Here is a 14,576-nt window from a genome sequence, read left to right as displayed (position 1 = left end):
ATTTTGGCATCTTTCGCGTGCTCGAGTATAATTACTTAGCACGAGGGGTAAAATAACAACTTTGCACCCTTAAATGTAAAAGGAATAGAATTATTTCGGTAGCATTTTATAGCTGAGAGCCGTCTCTAGGCTTCAAAAATATAGCCAACTCGCCAGAATAGTTATTTACGATACAACTGATACAAGTGCGGAAAAGAGGAAATTCGAAACGAGTGGCGATAAATTAAAACACGACCGAAGGGAGACACGAACCTAAATCGACACGAGTTGCGAATTACCTATTCGCACGTGTATCGTACAACGTTTTACAGTACATATGGCCCTTTAAACTTTTGACATACACACGAAATGTGCTATTTTCGCACTAGGGCGAGAAAATAGGGCCATATGTACTGTAAAGTTATTTTAAGTAGGCTATCTCTGAATGCCCTGTGTGTAAGCTGTGTTTAACAACAATAACATGGTTGGCTGGCGTCACCCAACACATTATCCTTATCAAAGTGGCAACAACGTTTCACAATCGTTTACACTTCGATGCCTAAATCGGCTGAGTATTAATCATATTTGCCAGTGCACAGCTGAAGCTGTATTCGACTTTTTTTATAGAAATGTCGTGATATAGCTGCAATTTGAAAAACCGTATTAAAATATATGTGGAATCACTTCATTTGTTTTCCTCGCTCAGTGTGTAGTGACTTGATTCTATTGGTTCTTAACAAACACAGCCCTCGCAACGCGGTCTCGCACATCTCTGGTGGAAACGCGGCCTTAAACACCTCGCCCGCTTAGCAATTTAGCAACACGTATGTGACACCTGTGAAGTTATAAACTTCCATAGGCTACAATGTCCGCTTACCACCATCAGGGCCAAACGCTTGTTACACACTTCGTAGCATAGCATTTACGATGTCACTAGCTGACTATAAACAAAGTAGAATAGGTAACACTTAATATTCTATCTAATAGGCATCTTAGGCTAAAAACTCGGAAGTCAGTCGCGTCTGTGCCTCTCTACCGGCACCACGCGCTAAACCTTCGCTAAAATACCGCGCGTCTGACTTTAAATTAAAAAAAATACTGAATCGAATTGATAACTAAAAGTTATTGTTATTTTATGTTATCTTTAGGGATTTCTTATCTTACATTTAAAGATAAAACATTTGATTACTAAAGTAAAAGCAGTGTGCATTCGTTCTGTAATTTGTGTTCACATATTAGTTAGTTCGTGTAAATAATAATATAACCTCAACATTTTGTTGAAGTTTGTCGTTTATACTGTTTATAGTATTAATTTAATGTTGACATGAACTAAATTTGATTGTTCATATTGATACCAATGTTGTGACCTTAATAATATTCTACTTGTTTGCGTACTTGGTAGTGTACCTACAATCAATTGACCGTCAATTTAAAATTAAATCTTACTATTTAAAGAAAATAAATTTGACACATTTCGATAAGTATTACCTAGTTATTACAACTGTTTACATTCGTATTGTGCTTACAAGAATTAAATAAAAAACAAACAGAAATAACCTCAACCTACATTACTAGTTACAACAAAAAAAAAACACGCACGTATCCCAGTTCATTGACATTACAACGCGCGCTATTCCATTGATAAAAACTCGAAGCGCGCGAATTCAAAATGGCGGCGTCATCATCAGCTGTTCAGACCGTCGATGAGAAAGCTATTATCGCGGAGCTGGAAAATGTTGAAACTGTTGAAGAATTCGAGGAGAAATTGGAGAAGTCTAGTAAATTTGGCTTCTCCATTGCGAATTGGATGAAGATTCTGTTTAATAGAGCACCCGAGGAAGAGTTTAAGGCAGAGTGGTTGACGGTAAGTTTTAGATTATTAAAGATCTAGTCTAGAACTCTAGACACTCGTTGCCTTGGAATTGAAACTCGAGAAATAGATATTTTGTAATAAAAGAAACACCTCGTAATACGGTAAACCGCGATAATACGCCGTTTGATTTAGAAACAAATCAATATATATTTAGGTATATATATAAAATATAAATATTAGGGTTGCCTGCCTCATATATTTTAAAGGCCTCTAACCACTCGGTTCCGTCAAAACCGCCACTTCATTCAGCGATCCATCATTTTGCAGTTTCTGTAGTAATTATCTATTACAATATCTAGTTTCGTGGGTTTTTACCCGAATAAAGTTTAACGTATTTAATAATAAGTCTTATTTTAACGTTTCCCGAAAATCCCGAAATCGCAAAAAAAAAATTTGGCTTTTTCATACATTAGCTGGTCCATTTTCTATGGAAGGGTAATTTTTTTTCGCGATTTCGGGATTGGTCCCATAGTAAAAGTTGCTCGGTATAATCCCAAAACCTCCCTGGCAACGGGAATGCAGTTATTTTTTGTCATAAATATTTGTCTAATTAGTAATATTTATTCATGTGTTTAATAGTATATAATTGTCAACAGATAGACGAATACAAGCGAATGGCGGAAGAGAGCATGCAGCACGCGTACAAAGTGATAACACTGCCGAACTGGAAGTTTGAGAAACGCGGCGTCACCAAGGGGGACATAGTGGAAACTAGACAAACGGAGACATTCGGGAAAGTGTACCGGTTCACTGTAAGTATATCTTACGAATAACTATTAATAGTATGGTCTTCTTACTGAATAACTTTATACTATTTCACCATCAGCAACCACGAAATCGCGAAAAAATCTTATCTTATTGTAATACCATATTTTAAGCAAATAAAGAATATTTTTATTTATTTATTTATATTTATAAAAAATCGGCTTCATGTAGATGTAGGTATTAACTTTTACGTTTTCTTGTTTTCGTCATATATCGATAAAATTTGTTGAATAGATAGTTCCCTATTCCGTACAATATAAGAGCTATTTCAATTACACCGTATGTCCTAAAATATAGGGGATGATATTCTAGTAGACTAGAGTTACGCAACAGAAGATAACGTACTTTTTTTCTCGTTTAATTTCGTGTTTGGAATAAACACATAATCCCAGAATAAAGAGCGCTTCAAACTTACCAAATTCTATCAAATGCCGACGAAAAAACTTCGACAACAAAATAAAAAACACAAATAACTTATATTTTATCTATATTTTTTTTTCATATAGTTATTATTGTTTGCAGGGCCTAGTAGACTGCCCTGCGGAGTTCCTGTTCAGAGAGTTCAAGGAGAACGTTACCAAACTACCAGACTGGAACCCGACCATACTGCGGAGTGAACTTATCAAGGTAAATACACTAACACACACCACACACACACACATACACACACGCACGCACACACACACACACACACACACACACACACACACACGCACACGCACACACACAGTTAGCGGGTCATATCTGTCGTATAATAGTTCGATGTAATTTAAACCGTGTTCATTTGGAACAGAGTCGCTTTTGCTTTGTTTCGTTAAATTTTCAAACAACGCAAAATCATCTCTATTTCCTACAGTTTAGGTTCAAATTTCAGTGGCTAATTTTGGATGTTTCGTTTCTATGGCTGGGCCTTAGGAGAGTATACGCGTTTTGTTAGAGTCAATCTTCTGTACTATTATTTATTCTAGTACTATTATTGTCGCAGCACAGCATGGTTTTCCTATTGTCATAAAACCGGCCAAGTGCGAGTCGGACTCGCGCGCGAAGGGTTCCGTACCATTACGCAAAAAACGGCAAAGAAATCACGTTTATTGTATGGCAGCCCCACTTAAATATTAATGTATTATATTCAGTTTTTAGTACTTGTTGTTATAGCGGCAATGGAAATACATCATCTGTGATAATTTCAACTGCCTAGCTATCACGGTTCATGAGATACAGCCTGGTGACAAACAGACAGATGCGCAGCGGAGTCTTAGTAATAGGTTCCCGTTTTTACCCTTTGGGTACGGAATCCTAAAAACTAAACCTATCTTTAAGTCTAATCCTTTTTTTATATTTCAGGAAATTGGATCAGGGATCGACCTGTCATACCAAGTGACGGCGGGCGGCGGAAAAGGGATCATAGCGCCTCGTGACTTTGTCATTTTACGGCGTTGCGCGCCGCTCAACAAACAGGTACCTTTTTATTACAAGCTTTTATTTAATTTGCAATGTACCTATGCAAGTATGTATGTAGTTAACTATGTTTGCACGGGTCAAATCTTGCAAGTTAAAATTGACCCACTTCCCGACTTCCAATGAAGCTGTAAATTTGCATACATATGTAAGTTGGGTGACAATGCAATATTATGGTACCATCGAGCTGATCTGATGATGGAGACAGGAGGTGGCCATAGGAACTCTGTGATGAAACAACGCAACCTAATTGTGTTAGGGGTTTTTAGAATTGTCTCGATGAGTATTAGTTGTCTGAGGAAAGAAAAGTACAGTCAGCGATAAAAGCTTGTACCAAAAATGTAATTTTTGTCAAAAACTTATTGTTGAGTTTCAAATTTGATATTTTTATTTAAGGTAGTTTTTTCCTTTATTTTAAATGTAGGTACTTGTGAAACGTTCTATACCCTTCCAAGCTACCTATCCTTTGCCAACGCGCACAAAGCCGTATTACCGTCTCGCTTCACGGCAGTCCTATGAGACGCCATCTTGGCGAATCAGTTCCTGAATCGATGCGGACCTAAACGCATCTTCTAATTGAAATAAATCAAAATGTAATGTGAAATTAGCAAAAACTGTTACAAACGGAGTGAAAGTGGCACAGGTGTACTGACGCTGAAGTTTGGGAAAAGTTTTATAAAGTGCTGGCCAGCTGAAGAATCCTACAACGAGATCACCAGGTATGTGCGCAGGCATTTCTCCTAATCCTTAAATCTGGGCGTCAAACAAGTACTTTCTTATTTTAATTTCCTAACATACAGTCCACTTAAAATCCCTTCTGGTGTCTTGAGGGCTCCCATACATATTTCCCCGCGTATTTTTATTTCCGCATAAATATTGGTTTAAAGGCACTACCATAAATTTTTGGTCCATTCGTACCGGATTTTTAACCATTTGTCATAAATATCCCGCTAGCTATATGGTCATTGTGCTTTGTAACTGAAATATTCTGTCAAATTATCCTATTTTATCTCCCGCATCGGCAGTTATTTCATTTTGTTTCCGCTCCGCGTTGCGAAGTACGATAGATCGTAGGTTATTACCTATTTTATTTTATTTTTATGACAAACATACTTATACACGTGTTAGATATGAGCGCCGCGCCGGCGCGCCGCCGCCGCCGACAAAATTTTCGCGCCGCCGCCGCCGACGCTGCGCTATCGGCGTGGCATCGGCGTGACCTTGGTAGTTACTACTACTTTCGGAATCAGATAATATATTTTTAATCGAGTTTAGATCATTAACGGCGCCACTTCGAATAGTTTATAGGCATTCAAAAGGTATTTTAGGCCCATATAATTAAAAAATATCGAAGGCAAATGCAAACTTATATATCTAGTAACCGCGCTACTAGTCTTGGGAAAACGAAATTATTTAATATCAATTTTAACATCAATATGCTTGTAATAAACATACTGATTTCCTTCCATTTTTATTGTGGAACGTTCCACATTACAATTTATAGATTGTATATATAAACTAGACATATGTCAATCACAATGAAAAAATTAACTGTGATCAACTCTGGCTAACGTGAGACTCGAACCCACATCTTTGGATTACCGATCCCAATGCATAACTAATTTTGCCAGCTAACCATCCGTCATTTACCGCGAATTTAACCATTGCAAGCATGGTTAAACGTCTTTAAAAGGTATTAAATGGGGTTAATTTTGAGATATTAAGCATTTCCACGTCCAAATGTCCGTCCGTTGGCTTCGCACGGAAGGGCGTCGAAATCGGGTCTCAATTAAACTTGGCCACTGTTCAAATTTCAAGCTTTGCTCTCTCGGAGCTCAATCTTTGGCCTTGCATGGCTCGCATGGAATTAAGCCGCTATCTGAACCTGCAAGTTTTTGGCCCTGTTTGGAGCTCAACTTTCGGCCTGTTTTAAAACGCTTGAGCATTGGTCCTTATCCGATCTTAGCTCCATTGTAGCTCGGCCTTTGGCGTCGCACGAATGCGCCCGCAGAAAAGCTCCAGAACTGTAACACTATGGCTTCAGTCTTTATCGGCCTGCGCCCTCGCTCTGCTCTCTTGCAGCTCGGCCTCGCACAGAAGCGCGCCGCAATCGGCGCTCCAGGCGTTCGGCCGTCAGCCAAGCTTACACTTGGCGTTCGATTCTTATGTATGCTTACCTGCAGCTCATCCTCTGGCCTCGCATTGGGAGGCGTCGAAATCAAGTCTTCGGTGTTACATGGAGCTCGGCGTTGGGCCTCACTTTTTAACATAAATCGGTTTTGTTGAATCGATATTGGTTAATGACGGAGCTCGATTTTCTTTGGACTGCTTGTCGACAGTCGACGTTTCCCTGATACAGTCAATCCACAATTTTTAACTTAGCACAAAAGATCGCTAAGATCTTCCGACCAGAGCCTCGTCAAGATTAAGACCGCCTCCGCATCCACAGTTTATACGATATCAATTTTTTTTTTACCATTATTCAATAAATAATCCTTGAAAATAAAAAATGCATTTATTTCATAACTTTCTTACAGCAAAAACATGTTTTTTCGGTAAAATGTTGGTTTGAATTCTATTTTCATTAATCGAAGGTGTTTCAAGGCCACGCCGCCGATTCGCCGCCGCCGCCGACCAATTATGACCGGCGCGCCGCCGCCGGCTATATGCCTATCGGCGCTCATATCTAACACGTGTTCCACTTTTCCTTTGTTCACGTTTCATAATTGTTAGCCATCTTGGAAATAGGCAAATACTTATTTCAAGTCATTCGTGATAGTTCGGATTTGTTCGGCTACGTTCATTCATTCCGCTCGTTTCGCTTCTATACGATTGCACGGCACAGTATAACGCCACACCGCTCGCTCAAATATTTCGGGTAGAAAAATATTCCGTTCGCTATATAACGGCGTTGACCGCAGCTAAGTATTCGTTAGGTATACCTATTTTCAACAGGAACTCATTTATTTAAATCGCATATATTTTATTCCATCCATATAAATACTATAAATACGTTTAGTCGAATTGCTAAACTAAATAGTACACTACACCTTCATACAAATAACTCGTAGGTACATTATTTATTTACGACGGTTTAATTTTAGTTTTATTGCAGAACTTATTCATACCTACTCAATAAAAATGACAAAGAATTCAAAGAATAGAAAAGGCAGCGAAGGCTTTTCTAGCGATGATTACAATACAAACAAAAATCAGCTAGCCCTCTATACAGTTCGGCGCGACGTTATATACAAGCGCGTAGAAAACATCTTGGAACTTGCTTACAAGGCGGAAACCGATCCTACACAATATAGGGCATTTCACACGAATGCATTAAATTTAGACAAGATGCGTGAAGACTACCAAGCCGTCTTAGAGTCATATAATTTATTGCAATTGCAACTGCACCCTGACTCTGAAATAGATTACGAGTCATGGACGACCTTTGAAGAAATGTTTTGTTATATTAAGCAAGTTCTGATAGATAACGAATCCAAGATTCCCTCTGAACCGGCAAATTCTCCGAAACCAAAATGCCGCCTGCCTAAATTGGAGTTAGTTTCTTTTGACGGAGATGTCAAAAACTGGCCTTTGTTTTACCAACAGTTTAAAAGTATTATTCACGAAAACGCATCGCTGACTGACAGCGAAAAGGTGTACTATTTGGTTGGCAAATTAATTGGCAACGCAGCAAATGTTTGCTCCGGCTTGCCCACGACCGCTGAAAATTATCCAATTATTTGGAACGCATTAATACAAAAATACGATGATCCACGTTCGTTAGCGTCAGCGTATTTTAATCAGCTGCTAACATTTAAACAATTAACCGCAACCAACGCCGCCAGCTTGGATTCATTCATAAATAAATTTAACTCGTCTGTCGAAGCCCTTAAGCAGTTGAATCTGAGTGACTTAACCGACTTCATGTTGTTACATTTAGCGCTGCAAAAGTTGGATTCCGATACAATTAAATTGTTCGAAATTACATACCGCAAAGAGAAGATTCCTTCTTATCAAAATTTAATTGAGTTTATCAAAGAACAAAACAAAGTTTTATCCCGTTCGCCAAATGCGACAATTAGTAAACCGGTTGATAATTCCGCTAAACAACGCTTGTTGCAAAAAACTAAATCGTTTGTAAACACAGATGCGGCCAACGGCACAAGCGCTAGCGATAAATGTTCACTGTGTAAAAATAAACAACATGAGCATTTATATTCATGTCAATCTTTTAATAAAATGACACCGCACGACAGGTTTAATTTTATAAAATCAAACGCTTATTGTAACAACTGCTTAAGTGTGAAACATAAGACGAATGCTTGCACTTCCAAGCGCCATTGTTCTCATTGTTCGTTGAGACATCATTCGATGTTACATTTCAATACGAAAGAGAAATCGCACTGCAACGTTAGTGCAGTGGTATCCGCACCCGCTTCTAATAATTGTTTTCCCGCGACAACAAATAATGTTGTCACTCCCGCACCCGCTACCGCTTATGACTCGACCCCCGCCTGTTCAGGTGTACGGGCCGATAACCCCGCTCAAGCTAATGTAGACTCTGCGATTGCCGCAGTTAAGGTCGAAAATAGCTTGCCGCCTCCTCATGAGGTAAATTCCGCATCCATCCGCACTATGGCATGTAAGGACAATAGTGGTCCATGCCTAACCACCGCTTTACTCGCAACCGCTAAAATTAAGGTTATTGATTCCTTAAACCGCACGCATATACTTCGCGCGTTAATTGATCCGGGATCAATGTCGGACTATATTACTGTCGCTTGTTGCAAACGTCTTTCGCTTGCTATGAATAAACCGCTACATATTACTGAAGCCTCTGGCTTGGGAGAAATAACTCTCAAGACAAAGGGCAATACCGCGCTCACCTTTTCATCTTTATTAGATGATTCTTATAAATATTCGATCCGCCCGCTGATAGTAGATCGCATAACTTCACAGTTACCCGACTCGCGTGTAAATAAGGAGGTTGTGGATTTTGCTCGTGACTTAACGCTCGCCGATGATGGTTTTTCGGAACCTGGACCTATAGATATACTCTTGGGGGTTAATGTTTATTGCAAAATATTGCTCTCTAAGAAAATCGAGAGTTCGGATCCTACCATACCTACCGCTTTAGAAACGACCTTAGGGTACGTAATAATGGGTGACGCCGCTATAGTTAACCCGCCTACCGCTTCTCGCACTCTTTGCGCGTTTACTAGCGATCCTCTTCATAGGCTCGTTGAGAACTTTTGGGCAGTAGAAGAAATACCTTCGCGTACTTTTTTAAGTCCAGAAGATCAAAAATGTGAGAATATTTACGCTTCAACCACTGTCCGTAATACTGACGGCAGTTATACCGTGGACCTTCCGTTTAAAGACGATCCTCAAACATTGGGCGATTCCTTTAACACCGCAAAAAGGCGTTTTTTACTTTTGGAAAAGAAATTCGCTAAAAATCCTGAACTTAAATCTGGATACGACGAAGTTATTCGTGACTATCTTGATAAAGGTATACTCACCCGCGCGTCAACTGATGACGAATCTAACACTCCTGGATTTTATCTACCGCACCACCCTGTATTACGTAGCGATAAAATAAGTACAAAAGTGAGACCGGTCCTGGACGGAAGTTCAAAGACAGATACAGGTTTATCTTTAAATGATATTTTGTATTCTGGATGTAACCTACAGGCGAATATTTTTCACATTTTATTAAATGTGCGAATTTATAAAACAGCATTTTTCGCTGATGTAAAACAAATGTACTTATGCATTTATGTGAACTCTTCGCACCGCAAATATCAACGGATTTTATATCGGTTTTTTGATACCGACCCGCTCGAAGTGTTAACGTTCACGCGTGTGACGTTTGGACTTCGACCTTCAGCTTTTTTGGCAATTCGGACTTTACGTCAGTTAGCTGCCGATGAGCGGCACAAATGGCCGAAGGCAGCCTCTGTGCTCGAAAGAGATGTCTATATGGACGACCTCGCTTCTTCTGCTTCTTCACCCGAGGAAGCCGTTAAGATAGCAGATGAGTTGATCGCCCTTTTCAAGGCAGGTGGATTCGATTTACTTAAGTGGTCGTCGAATTCACGCGAATTGCTCGAACATATACCTGAGTCGCTCCGACAATCTAAATCTATTTCCTTCGATGACGGAAGTACTTTTAAGGTTTTAGGTTTGAAATGGTTACCTGCACGAGACAGCTTTGTTTTTGACATTTCGAGTCCTCCGTCCGTTTGTACCAAGCGCGCCATTCTTTCGGCTACCGCACGCCTGTACGATGTCTTAGGACTCGTCGGCCCAGTTATTTTGTATGCCAAATTGATTATTAAGCAGCTTTGGCTTCTTTCTATCGATTGGGACGAAGAGCTCCCCTCGCACATTGTTAAGCAGTGGCAACAATATTTAGCCGAGCTACCGCAAATATCTCAGCTTAATTTTCCTCGTCATTTAGGCATTGAAATGAGGTCTCAAGTTTCGTTGGTTGGTTTTTCCGACGCCAGCGAATCCGCATACGGCTGTGTTATATATTCACACGTCGTGAATAGCGACGAGCCGCCCGTGGTTACGTTGCTTTGCTCAAAGTCTAGAGTCGCTTCCGCTAAACCCAAAGTCACTCTTGCTCGTTTGGAACTTTGCGGAATATTACTTCTTTCTAAACTTCTTAAGGAAGTTTACGGGACTATGTCGAATAGGCATAAAATAAATAATATTTATGCATTTTCAGACTCAGAGGTCGCCTTATGTTGGTCGGTCGCCTCTCCACATAGATTTGACACTTACGTCGCTAATCGCATTTCGCAAATTCAAACAAATATTTCACCTGACAACTTATATCACGTTGCAGGTTCGCAAAACCCTGGTGACTGCGTGTCACGTGGTCTTACTCCTTCGCAATTGCTCCAGCATGAGCTTTGGTTTAAAGGTCCCGCTTGGTTATCACAACCCGTAGAGTGCTGGCCTATGCAAAGGTTCGTTCCAAATCGGTCGCACCTGCCCGAAGAGAAAACTTTGTCCCACGTGACCACGGAGGTCACTAAAATTGATCACCCTCTTTTGACGCTCGCCCTTCGCTGTTCTACTTGGAACAAACTTCTTCGAATTTCTGTTTATGTGCTTCGGTTTCTAAAGAAGTTACCGCGAAATGATGTAATTACCGCTAATGACCTAAATAGAATAGAATAGAATAGAATAGAAAAACGTTTATTGCAAAAACCATCTACATACAGCACCACACATATACATTTAAGAAAGAAGATCTTATACACTAAACAGTTAAAACTATTAGTAGCTTAAACTAACATGCAATAATAATCGTAGTATTGATGCTGCTATAGAGGCTACAAATGGACACCACTCAGCATATGCTGTAACATAATATATATGCTATAGCGCTGGTCTTCCGTGGAGCCCAGGGCAAGAAGATAGCTCAGAACAGTAAAGGCAGTGTCAAAATGTGATTCAGTACCTAATTAATATTTAACACAAATTACAAACTTATACATGAAGACAAAGAAAAAGAAACAAAGTGAAATTTGATATGGAAGTGAGTGGGTTGGGAATATGTAAATATATATAGTCAGGCAAAGCATGTATTTAGTATAATATTAAATATAGTGGAGCATATATACATAAAAAAGGGAACTCGAATAAATAAAGAATTATAATATAAAATAGGTGAGTTGGTAGTTGTAAATAGGTTTACAGAAAAGGCAACGATTGACGGCTTTAACCAACAAAAGAAAAAAAAAAAAAATCTTTTATGCACCGTATTACGCCGGAAGTAAGTAAAATATACCTACCAATAAATTATATAGCTAAGCTGCATGGAACGCTAAGAACACGGCAGTTGCAAGCTGAAAAGATATTGTTTAAATTTAAGTTTAAAAGTATGTAATGTTTTTAAGTTACGTATTGGAGGGGGTATGTTGTTCCAGCATTTCGTGGCAGAATAGCGAAAACTGCCACGAAACGCTGCGCAACCGCCGCGTCTCGGACAGAGAAGTCGAATGGCATCTCTCATTGGGCGGGAGGAGAACGACAACTTGTTAAAAAGGTATTGGGGCTGTTGGAATTTTACTACACCGAAAAGTAGGGTCGCAAAATGCAACGAACGACGTGCTTCCATTTTCAACATCTTACCACTGTTAAGATAAGGGGTGACATGAGTACGTGGAGGGATGGGGAAACAGAAACGGGCACAAGCATTCTGGATGCGTTGAAGGAGTGCCTTCGAACGCGCCAGTAAGCAACCATTAATCACAGTGTCGACATAGTTGAGTTTGGATAATATTAAAGTGTCGCATAATTTTATTCTAAGGTCGACACTGAGATATTGGCGAACCTGATATAGTACTTTCAATCTATAGTAGCAGTTTTTAGCGACATCGAGTACATTTTGTTCAAAACGCAAGCCCTCGTCTAAGAGTAGGCCGAGGTTACGGGCTGCAGAGACTCGTTCGAGGCGTTCCCTCCCGAGCATAACATTAATATCAAACCTGGTGACTTTGTCAACTTGGCCTTTAGTGCCAAGCACTAGAAACTTTGACTTGTTGGGGTTAAGGACTAAGTCACACTGTCCAGACCAAACGTCGATACGATCAAGATCCTGATTCAACAGCTCCACAGCAGTTTGTGTCTCCCGAGGATGGAACGTTTTATAAATTTGTAGGTCATCTGCATACATGTGATAGTGACAGTTCTTTATACAACTAGCAATGTCTGCCACGTACAAAATAAACAAAACGGGACCCAAAATCGACCCCTGAGGGACTCCGCAATTTACAGATACATTTAAAGAGTAATCTGTTAGTCCAGAATAATTACGAAGCCCAACTTTCTGCGAACGGCCAGAGAGATAGCTATCAAACCATTTTATGGTTCCGACGTCGAAACCATAGTAAGCAAGTTTAGACAGCAATAGTGAAATATTTATAGTGTCGAAGGCACGGGAAAAGTCTAGGAGGACTAGGATAGATGCCTCTCCTTTATCCTGCGCTGTTAGTATGTCATCGATCACGTCCAGGAGTGCCGTGGCTGTGCTGCGCCCTTTCCGAAATCCAGACTGCTTATTTGGTAATATGTTATTTGCTTCTAAAAAATCTGTTACTTGCCGACATACCACTTTTTCTAGAATTTTCGACACGAAACACAGAATGCTAATAGGCCTGAGGTCCTTTAAGTCAGTAGGTTGAGGTGTTTTGGGTATAGGCCTAACTATCGCCGATTTCCAGTCATCTGGAAAAACACCAGTGCAGATGGATTGGTTGATGATACTTGTGATGATAAATAGGGTTCTAGGCAAGGTAAGTTCAACCATATCCAACGTGATGTTGTCAGTGCCTACTGCATTGCTTGAAAAGGATTTAATGATCCTCAAAACAGTGCTTTCATCTACTGGTTTTAACATGAACTTCGCAGAACCAAATCTATGGAACTCATAATACATTAAACTGGTTAGGGTGACACCTCTTCTAGTAGGTAAATTAAGAAAGTGGCTGTTAATCTGATCTGGATTATTAAAGTTAGGAGGCAATTCATTACGCTTTTTAAAATCGGCTATGTTACTTTTAATATTTTGCCACAGAACTTTGGGATTATTTTGATTGCTTGTAATATATGTCTGATAAAAGGCTGATTTTTCGGTAAAAATAGCTGCGTTAACTATGTTTTTTAAATCCTTATAATATTTTTTATGAGAGTCAAGCCCAGTTCGGCGAAATCTTGCGTGCGCTACATCACGGAGCCGCATCATCTCCCTGACCGTGGGTGTGATCCAAGGATGAAGTTTCTTTTTTATTAGAATTTTTTTTAACGGCGCGTGGAGTTCAAAAAGCTGTAAAATGGACATATTGAAATGGAAAAGAGTATCGCCGACGTTGTCACACACCAAGCATTCCCAGTTTATAGATTCAAGGTCAGCGTTAAACCTTTGCATATCAATATCCTTAAGCGGTCTGTACACTAACCACCTTGGAACCGGCTTATTTTTCCTAATGTTGAGCTCACAGGTGATAAACGCATGGTGACTGAGGTCGGGGATATAGTTGACCGCTACATGTCCTATTTTTGTATTTGAACATATTAGATCTATCTGCGTTTCTGAGTGATCAGTAAAATGGGTAGGTCCATTAACAAATTGTGATAGTTGTAGTGTGCGTAAGAAATCTGATAACTTGATTGTGTTCGGATCATGAGCGCGTAAGGTATTAATGTTGAAATACCGCTGAACTTGAAATTATAAGAGCGGTACAAGATGCACACTTCTCAGCTGACATGAAATCCATTTCAAAAGGACGCAAATGCTCGTTAAAGTTACAGAAACTGTTTCCTTTCCTTTCTGATGGAATTTTACGCGTTGGAGGTCGCTTATCGAACTCATCGCTCGATTACGCATCTAAGCACCCTATAATTTTACCTAAAAAAGGTCATATCGTAGATTTAATAATTGATTTTTATCACCGCAATAACCTGCACGCAGGGCCTCAACATT

The 14,576-nt window shown here is 39.7% G+C and overlaps 2 protein-coding genes across 2 annotated transcripts in view; both read left to right on the top strand.

The window, feature by feature from the left end:
- The window catches only part of LOC134659156 (GILT-like protein 2), a 186,962-nt gene that overhangs the window by 35,328 nt on the left and 137,058 nt on the right, over nucleotides 1-14,576 (top strand). The gene's annotated exons all lie outside the window — the stretch shown is intronic.
- Nucleotides 1-14,576, top strand: part of LOC134659181 (steroidogenic acute regulatory protein-like) — a 40,736-nt gene that overhangs the window by 14,066 nt on the left and 12,094 nt on the right. Inside the window, exons 9-11 of the mRNA XM_063514814.1 lie at nucleotides 2,449-2,604; nucleotides 3,140-3,244; nucleotides 3,962-4,075. Of these exons, the coding sequence (XP_063370884.1) occupies nucleotides 2,449-2,604; nucleotides 3,140-3,244; nucleotides 3,962-4,075 (375 nt within the window). The remainder of the gene's footprint in view (nucleotides 1-2,448; nucleotides 2,605-3,139; nucleotides 3,245-3,961; nucleotides 4,076-14,576) is intronic.

This window comes from Cydia amplana, chromosome 24 (genome assembly GCF_948474715.1).
Source record: "Cydia amplana chromosome 24, ilCydAmpl1.1, whole genome shotgun sequence".
Taxonomy (NCBI): Eukaryota; Metazoa; Arthropoda; class Insecta; order Lepidoptera; family Tortricidae; genus Cydia; species Cydia amplana.
This window is presented reverse-complemented; position numbering and strand designations above follow the sequence as displayed.